This window comes from Pagrus major, chromosome 5 (genome assembly GCF_040436345.1).
Source record: "Pagrus major chromosome 5, Pma_NU_1.0".
Classification (NCBI taxonomy): Eukaryota; Metazoa; Chordata; class Actinopteri; order Spariformes; family Sparidae; genus Pagrus; species Pagrus major.
Window position 1 is genome coordinate 32954845 of NC_133219.1, and position 9538 is coordinate 32964382.

General features: G+C 46.3%; 1 protein-coding gene across 1 annotated transcript in view; it reads left to right on the forward strand.

Annotated features, from left to right (window-relative positions):
• ptch1 (patched 1) overlaps nucleotides 1–8260 on the forward strand; it is a 49932-nt gene extending 41672 nt beyond the window's left edge. The window contains exons 19-24 of the mRNA XM_073467122.1: nucleotides 1605–1742; nucleotides 1865–2007; nucleotides 6353–6452; nucleotides 6588–6944; nucleotides 7030–7576; nucleotides 7685–8260. Of these exons, the coding sequence (XP_073323223.1) occupies nucleotides 1605–1742; nucleotides 1865–2007; nucleotides 6353–6452; nucleotides 6588–6944; nucleotides 7030–7575 (1284 nt within the window). The 3' untranslated portion in view covers nucleotide 7576; nucleotides 7685–8260. The remainder of the gene's footprint in view (nucleotides 1–1604; nucleotides 1743–1864; nucleotides 2008–6352; nucleotides 6453–6587; nucleotides 6945–7029; nucleotides 7577–7684) is intronic.
• The last annotated feature ends 1278 nt before the right edge of the window (nucleotides 8261–9538 follow it).

Genomic DNA, 9538 nt, shown 5'->3' on the forward strand with positions numbered 1-9538 from the left:
AAAATTGCTTTTCCTGCTCTCCTCCCTTTATTTCCTGGTTTTTATGTGTGGTCTTCTCAGGCATCTCAGAGAGTTGGACATGAGAAGGGGCTGCTGTGTGTTATTGTAGCCCCAGTCACCAGTGTTTATCTTGTGCTGTTTTGTTAGGGCCAGTCTGTTTAGTCTAGTCCAACACTCCCAGACACCAATGCTGAAATAAATGGGCAGAGGACACAAAGTTGCTCAGGCGACTTGCTCCCACTCTAAACCTATAAAAAAGTTTGATTTTATTTCCATCCTGCACACTACTCCTCTCCCCCTTCCTCACACAAGTTTCCAAGGCTACATGCAAACAGGCATGCACGCACGCACGCACGCACTTTGTGCACACACGCAGATATGTATATACTTGCACACATGCAGTTTGAACATGTAAACACGCAGGTACATAATTCACACAGAAACACATACACAGAGTGCTCTGGTTTTTCTCTCTGGTGGGTTGTATTTTACGACAGGCAGTGGCCAGGCCACCCGAGCCCTTAAACAGAGGAGGAGGGGACCTCATGTTCATCCTTCAGGCTTTACTAGCACGATCAAAAGACAAGTTATGGAGAGGCGTCGAGTTTAACCATTTGCGCTGTCCAGGACCAGACCACCGCCAGCCCAACAACGTCAAAAGCACTCAGCTACTTGCCCAGAAATCCCTCTTAACCACATTCACAGAGGCCTGTTTTAAACCTTATGTCTTGTGTTTAGTATTATACAGATGTTTCTATTCCATTTGATATTGAATGTTGTTCACATTTGGCATCACAACTGCATCTACAATGACTGCTTATGATCTGGCTTTGTCTGTCACAGGATATCCAGAGGTATGAAGTCTACTATGATCTTAAAAGACTAAAACAGTCCCTGAAAGTCCCTGAATGTGATCAGGACCAAACTTTCTTTTAATATATCTGTCCACTTCTGATCATAGCGCCCAAGATGCACTTGAAAGTGTAACCCCCTCGTGGACACACATGCACATACTCGCTCATTGTATAGACACCCACCTCCCTCCCCTGCCCACCTCAGCCCTCTTCAAAGGATTTGGGCCCCATGTAACCGGACACCTGTCAGCTGATAATGGCATTTACTCCCAGCTCCTGTCCCGCTCTGAACACGCACACACACCAACACACACATATTTAACACACATGTATGATCACTATTTAACACATCAAATAAGATGGAGATGCTCCTGTATTATATCCTTCATCGGTCTTGTGTATATTTAAAGAGCAGGTCACTGTAAATTCAGTTTATCATAGAACAATTAAGTAGAAGATCTTTTCCATTTATGGTCAGGTTGATCGGTATTTTCTTACTTTGCATAGAATGTTTTATCATTATCTTTTTGGCTCAAACATAGAAGAAAAAAAACACATTGGTGACATGAAAACTCTACGGAAACAATTAAGTTTTCTGCAAAAAAGAAGAATGGGTATTTTTCCTGACAGTGCAAAGTGAAACTATAAGAAAACTATTGGCTATACTGTCCCGACTGCCTGATTAGATGTATAAATTTAGATTTATCAATTACCTTTGTTTCTAACAGAAGCTCCTCCTCTCCCCTTCAGGTCTTGGTGCTTTCTCTCATGACCGTGGAGCTGTTTGGCTTCATGGGGCTGATGGGAATCAAGCTGAGCGCCGTCCCTGTGGTCATTCTCATCGCCTCTGTCGGCATTGGAGTGGAGTTCACCGTCCATGTTGCCCTGGTAAGTAACCTGTAAATGTATTTTCTGCAATAATCCAAAATCTGAAAAATCCCATCCCATGTTTATTATATTTTTTCCTTGTTGAATGAGACATACATGATGTTTTTGTGTGTGTGTTGTAGGCGTTCCTGACAGCCATAGGGGATCGTCACAAGCGGGCAGTGCTGGCGCTGGAGCACATGTTTGCTCCGGTGCTCGACGGAGCCTTCTCCACCTTATTAGGTGTCCTGATGCTCGCTGGCTCTGAGTTTGACTTTATCGTCAGGTGAGTGCAGATACCAAACCTCATAAGAAAATGCCACTTTCATTTAGCTGAATATATAAGCACATACATAGGTTATCCTGTGGCGTCTATGTGGCGTCAGTAGACCGTTGAGACCATGCCTCAACCTGTATGTCACACAGGAATCTACGTGGGACACCAATCATGCATGAAGGCTCTTCGCTTTCTTCCTCGGTTCCCTTGCTCAATCTCTTTCTCATCTTCCACCCACATCTTCATTTCATGTCCTCTCTCTCTGTAAACCTCATCCCTTTTCCAGCTACCAGTGACATACCTTTTTTTTTTTTCTGGGGGATTGCTCTCTGAGAAACGTCATAAACGTGGCCTTTATCTTTATCCGCCCTCCTCTCCCCTTGTGTCTTTTCTTTCATCCTCCTCTTCTCCCCCCATAGTGTCTCTCATGCCTGAAATTTTAGGGGAAACCAGGGGAAGGATGAAGAGTTGAAGGTCAGGAGAACAAGAGAAAGAGAAGAGAGTAGATGGAGCAGCAGAGGGGGAAGCAAAGTGAAAGAGAGTGGGGATGGGGGTGGCGGGGAGCAGAAAAAGTCTTCTGGCTTTTGTAATCTCCTTCAGCCAGTTTAACTGCCCTCGCTAGACATTTATAAGCATGGGAAGGAGTAACGGGGTGGGGGGCAAGAGGGCAGTTGTGGAAAGACAGGAGGAGTGGAAATTAAAGCAGACACACTGTGGGGGCTCTGCGACGGTGGCTCCTTCTATGAAAGAAAAAGACAGAAAGGTAGCGACCAGCTGCCGTACGAGGGAGGAAAATTAATGATTCTATACATTCGAGCCTGGAGTCTCATGAGAAGTTTCCAGTGAGCTCAGTGAATAACTTAAAGTAGCCGAGGTAGCTGTATAATTTGGTTGACCTGCTCCTTTAAGAAAAGGGAGCACTGAAGTCCATGTGATCTGCAACCACACAACCTCTGTCATGTGCACAGGCCTGCGCTCATACATACACACCCAGACAGTCACACACCAACCTGCTCCCCGACCTTGTAATCATGGGGGTCAACGATGGCGTGCCTGCCAGTGAGAGCACACACACACATACACACTCAGAGACACATATACAAACACACACAAACACAGGGAGGCCTATAGACCTTCTCTCCTCACCTCCAGTGGTGTGCTCTGGTTTCTGGCTCAGTCCCGGGCCTCCATTTAAAGGTTCTGCTGTTGTCTGAGCAAACAAAGCTGCGGCCCAAGACGGCGCAATAACAACAGGCCCGGCTCGTATTTTTCTGCTTGCGCCGAAAGAAATGGTTCCCCGACTTTCCCCCGTCAGCCCTGTGAATGTTTTCACTCTAAACAGCCCAGCGGGGCACTCGGCCCGGTATGTGGGCCGCACGCGTGCATGAGTACGTGTGTGTGCATATATGTGGGTACAAAGGTGACGTGGCGTTTACCCCTCCTGGTGTGTATGGAAATGCTAAACGTAGTGATGACACAGTTATTTCAGTTCCACTTATAGAAACAGTTCTGATAATCTAATACAAGTGAGTGAAAGATGGATGGGCGGACTGGAAAGACTGTACGTTGTATGTATGATGTGTGTGTGTGTGTGTGTGTGTGTGTGTGTGTGTGTGTGTGTGTGTGTGTGTGTGTGTGTGTGTGTGTGTGTGTGGATTGACTTGCTCTGTGGTAAAGCTAAATCATGGGTCATTACGTTCAGTACCCATTTACTACCATTAAAATTAAATTTGGCATGTTTTTTTTAGTATGTAATATATCGGCAACAATTCAAGTCAAACATAACATATACATTTCTATTGATTGCCAGTACTTCCTCCTTAATCAAAGCTACATGGCTAGTGCTAAGTTTCCCTGTGGGCCTTTTCCGTACACATGTTGGCTCGACTTGACTCGGTTTTCCTCGGCGCGTCATTTCCCATACAACAGGGCTACCTGCTTGAAGGACTGTCTTTAACTAATGACACACATGTCTCGAGAAGTGGTCAATGACGCGGCTGCACGGTGCTGATCATGTCCTTTCTGTCACTGGTCTTCAGTGTCTTTTAGAAGTCATCCTTCCCCACAGGCACCTTGGGATGTTCTTTTGCAAGTTGAGCTGCTTGGAAAACAGCAATTGCTGTATGCATTAGGCTCTGTGTTTTAAAGTGGGAAACAATGAGACAGTGTAGATCATTGTGCATTCACCTAACTTCTGAAGAGATTTTTTTTTATCCTGGAATTGAGTCCTTTAGTGATAATCGGTCCGTATCCAATGTACTGTCGGCTTAGAACTACCACTTGCAGGCCCATCCTCAGGTCACTTTGATGTAGAAATAACTCTAGTGAGTCTCATGCTTGTAGGTTACACATGAAAAATGTTTCACCCAGTTACTTCACCTGTCTGCAGGCTTGATCTGTCTCTGCTCTGATTTTTTTTTTGGACTCGGCTTCTCGGGGACACCATGAGAGTAAACTGAAGTGATAAAATGAGACGGTTTCCGATGAGGCCTGTGGTTGTATACGGGACACATACAGACCAGCTCTGATGGATTTTATGCAGTGTTGGATATAGTAACTAAGTATATTTACTCAAGTGCTTTACTTAAGTACAATTTTGAGCCACTGGTTCGTTACTTTAGCATTTTCAAATACTACTACTTCCACCTCTACTCCACTTCATTTAGAGTAAAATCTTGTACTTTTTACTGGTTTTGGTGTCCTCACATAGCCTAGTGTAGTTTGAAGCAGCAGAAGTGTGTCTCCATACAAGCACTCCCAACTTATCACGAGGGCATTTTGCATATTCAAGTACGTTTCCACAGTCAGACACAGTGTACCAGTATTGTGAAGGTGAGGCCACCCATGCTGGGAAGACGAGAACCAGCTCTCCTCACTTGTGGTTCCTCTGTACAATGCCTGCCTCCATGCACACACACACACACACACACACACACACACACACACACACACACACACACACACATATTGATATAAACACACATGCGCACATTAGTTATGAATGTGCGCTTAGTTTGAGGCCCAGCTGCGCAGCATACCAGCGCATCTACACCTCAGTTAGCCCGCGCTTAAACACCCAGACACACTAACGGCATAGTCCGGAGTCAGGCGAAGGGTTTCATGGTTCATCAATGTGTCCTTGATAACCTGAGAGCTTCCACTGGAGAACCAAGAGAGGAGGAAAGCCGTCCCTAATGAAGGGAGCCGGATTGGTGAGAGGGGCGGGGGGGGATTTAGAGTGGAGATTGGGGGGTCTTACCTGATACATTGGAGATTTAATTAGACGGAGGGGATTGCGGAGTGGCCGGGAATTTCACAGGGGCTTAGCTGGAAAGGAGGGAGAGAGAAGCGAGGCAGAGAAGAGAGAGAAAGAAATGAAAGAGAGGGAGAGAGAAAGACCAGGGAGGGGTGGCGCTCCGAGGGTCCCCTTCTCTTCTTCCTAGACTAAATTGTTTAAATTCTATACCCTTCACTTCATTTGTTTGCCTCTCCCTCTCTCTTTTTTAGAGCCGGAGAGGAGAGAGAGGCCCCTGTCCTCTTGTGCCCCCCCACCCCACCACTCCCTCCCTCCAACGTTCCCCTCACTCGCCTCTCCTCCCCCCTTCCTTACCCCCCCCCACCCCCCTACCCCTTCACATTCCTCACTGCTTTGTTTTCTCCATGTTTGCTTATACACCACACACCCAAGAGAGAGTACCCTTCCCCAATACCCCTCTCCCCCCTCCTCCCCCCCTTCTTTTTTTCCCTTTCCTCCCATGCCTTTGAATTAACCAGCTCTGGCTAATTATGCTTCCCCTTTCTTTTCTCTCTGCGGCTTCTTTAAGACTAACCCTCTTTGGCAGGACTTAGAAACACACAAGGTACATTTCTGTTTTGCTCCTCCAAACCACAGTGCATGCCTGCCTGTCTGTGGGGGGTTTACATATATGTGTGTGTGTGTGTGTGTGTGTGTGTGTGTGTGTGTGTGTGTGTGTGTGTGTGTGTGTGTGTGTGTGTGTTGGTGTGTGTTTGGGGAGTGGCCGGGTGTCTTTGTGGATGTATTATTTTCGGGCATGTGTAATGGTTGATCTTGCACATGTCTCCCCATGTCTAAACCTCTGTGGTTTGCACAGGTATTTTATTTGTTTCTTTGCCTGCTCTGTTTCTCTTCTTGTCTGTCTGTGTTGGTGTTTTTTTTAATTTTTTTTTAATCCAGCAAAAGAAATATTCCCATTTTATAGTGGTCTTGTTTGCGATATCTGGTATTTTTATTAACGTTTTTAGAGGAAAATGGCAGTTTTGCATGCTGTGCGTTAAACATTTTGTTTAAATAAGTTTATTATATTATATTCAACTACTTTTTTGTGTGTTGCAGGTATTTCTTTGCAGTGTTGGCCATCCTAACAGTTCTTGGAGTACTAAATGGATTGGTCCTTCTTCCAGTATTACTGTCATACTTTGGGCCCTACCCAGAGGTAAGATCTAAAAAAAAAATACAATTGCAAGAAAATGGAGTCTGAAGTTTTCAATTTTGTTCTTCTTCAGCTCATGATAAAAAAGGCTCCTCAGCGGAGTCACTCACAGATGCCTTCTCCATTCTCACCCCTCAGGTGACTCCAGTCGATGGCCGCAGCCGGTTACCCACCCCGTCCCCGGAGGCCCCTCCTCATGTAGTCCACTTCTCAGTCCGTCCTCACCACACCACCGCGGCCACCACCACCTCTGGTGCAGCTTCAGACTCATCGGACTCAGAGTACAGCTCGAACACCACAGTATCTGGTATCAGTCAGGAGCTGCAGAACTATAACCTGCCCTCACACAGAGGACAAACTCGAGCGGAGGAGCAGCAGTACCACCTCCAGACCAGCAGGGGCAGAGCAGCCAGGACAGAAGAGGAAAGGAGAGCAGGATCAGGGCATAGACGCTCAGCCAGACAGCCTGACCCTCCATCCTATACCATGTCCTCGGTAAGACATATTACCCACTATGTTGCGTGTATGATTATCTATTTTCTCTTATAGAAAAAAAATTTCTTATTGTCTTGCTCTACAGTCTGTCCCCTCTCAGGGTTGTGATTCTGGGCCCCAGCCCAGGGCCACTCAGCGCAACAGCAGGGACCCCAAGACCCAGCTGCATTGGCAGGTCCCACCCCCAGCCCGCCCGCGCATGGACGCTTTTGAAACTGCTACTGAGGCTGGGGGCCATTATGGCTCACACTGCCATAGAGAACACTCAGCAGGCCACAGGGCCCGGTCTTCCCACAACCCACAGCCTAATCACCACCTCCCGCACCACCAACCCAACCCCACCCCGTATTGCCAACCCATCACCACAGTAACAGCGTCAGCCTCCGTCACTGTTGCCGTCCACCCAGCCCCCTTGTCCAACCAGAGCCCCCCAGCTTCCTCTTACCCAGGATACACTGCAACAGACAGTTACTGCCAATCAGGGCCGGAGGAGCCGGAGCCTGCCTTCCAGGACCCACATGTGCCACTGGACACCCACACGGGGGCCAGAGGAGACAAGGTGGAGGCCATGGAGCTTCAAGATTTGGAGTTTGAGGCAGCTGAGAGCAACAGTGGCAGACGGGCAAGCTGAGGTTAGCTTTCTACTGCATCAATAGACACATAAGTAGTACAGTAGTCCTTAAAGAAAAGTCTGTTTCATCTTGAAGTGCTGACAATACAATCTTCCTTTTTATTACCAGTTGTGGAGAACAGAAGTACAACGGCCAAAGATGGACTCCTCTGTATTACCAAGCAGCTGACCTGGCCCAGCGCAGCTCAGCCCAGCATAGCCCAGCCCGGCTCGCCCCCGGCCCTAAGCAGCGAGAAACTCGCCAGTGTTGCCGTCATGGTGCTCATTCTTACTGTAACCCAGTGGACTATTGTCTTAGATTTATCTATATTTAAAAGATGTATACATATGTAAATATGAACAAAAAGTAGCTATAATTTTAGGAGCTGTACAACTCCTCATGTTAACAGACTGGGGCTGCCATTTTATATGGTGTGTGTGTGTGTGCGTGTGTGTGTGCGCGTGTGTGTACGTGTGTGTGCGTGTATGAGAAAGAGAGATAGATCTCTGATTACTGTTCACTCATCTGTGGATCTGTGCCATTAGGAAGCTTCATCTAGACAAACATACCTGTCAGCATTCACTGTTGCTGCTCAAAATATTTTTTAAAATAATATACATTTATAACTCTATGCAAATGTCTCTTTAAACAAAAGAAGTGATCTGTCTACATATATGTTTGTTTGTTTGTGTGTGTGTTCGTGCGTGTGTGTGTGTGTGTGTGTGTAGTAGTTGTGTGTAGGGCTGTATGATGTGAAACAGCCCCATTATTTTCTGGCTTCTACATCAGATACATCCTCAGAACAGACTAACATTTACACTCATTTAAAACATGAGGGAAATTGTTAGAATTATCAAACAGGGCTATGGTATATATGTGTGTGCGCGCGTTTATGTGTGTGTGTTTATTATTGTATAAAGGTACGCATGTTAAACTATTAATTTTTTATCACAAACCTGTGGTAGTTATGAAACAATTACTGTTTAACTTGACACGCTATGCGTGCTATTTAAGACGAGCAGATATGAAGAAATTTTAAAAGCTGTTTTTGTTTTGTTTGTTTTGTTCTTTTAGTTCTCGCCTCTGCATTGGAACCTGTTTCTGCTCTCAGCTTTGTATCACTGTCTGTTAGGCTGCTCTCTGGTCGTATTTTACTGTAAGAGGTTATGTATTGTTTAACCCTAGCAGGCTCAAAACAGGTTCTGTCTTGTATTCTGACGTACAAGCAGTAAACCCACCTCAGAAACTCACTTTGCCATTACAGGGACATTCACATTACTGATTCTGGAACAGGGTCAACACGAGGCACTAACTCTTGTACCCTAAGTGGCTGGTGTCTAGTGGATAAGCTAAAGCTCAGACTGTATACTGTACGACCCGATTCAACATGGCACTTGACTGCATTTACACTTCATTCACAGGAATATCTCTCCTCAAGTAGCTTTTTTATTTCTGTCCAACCAATAAGCTAGCCCACGCAGCCTGCTAAGGGCTAAGCCCTATATGGCCTGACAATGTGCTCTATGTGTGTCTCAATGTATTTGTGTGTTTAAACATTTATGTGTGTGTGGTGGTCCATCCTCTTAAAGACAACTGGCCCCAATTTGGCCTCAGCTGTCCCAACTGACCTCAGCTAATAAAAATCAAAACACAACACCATGACAGTAATTGGACGTCCCCCCCACCCTCAACTGCCAAATGGCACAGCCCAGAGCCTCAGGGGTCAAAGTTCACACTGCCAGTCCCTCTCTCTACCAGCAATGGCCAGTTCATATCTGCATGTCTGTCTATGTCGGCATGCAAACCTGTATCCCCCCCCCCTCAGTTCCAGACCCAGGCCCCTTTGACCCCGTCCACACCTCGGGTTTGCCTCCGCTTTTACACTCTCACTTCCTGTTAAACACGTGTAGCTCTTCCCAGAAGCCTTTGCAGTCTTCCTCCTTCTGTCCACCATGTTACGTTAGCTGCTTGCATGAAATAGGT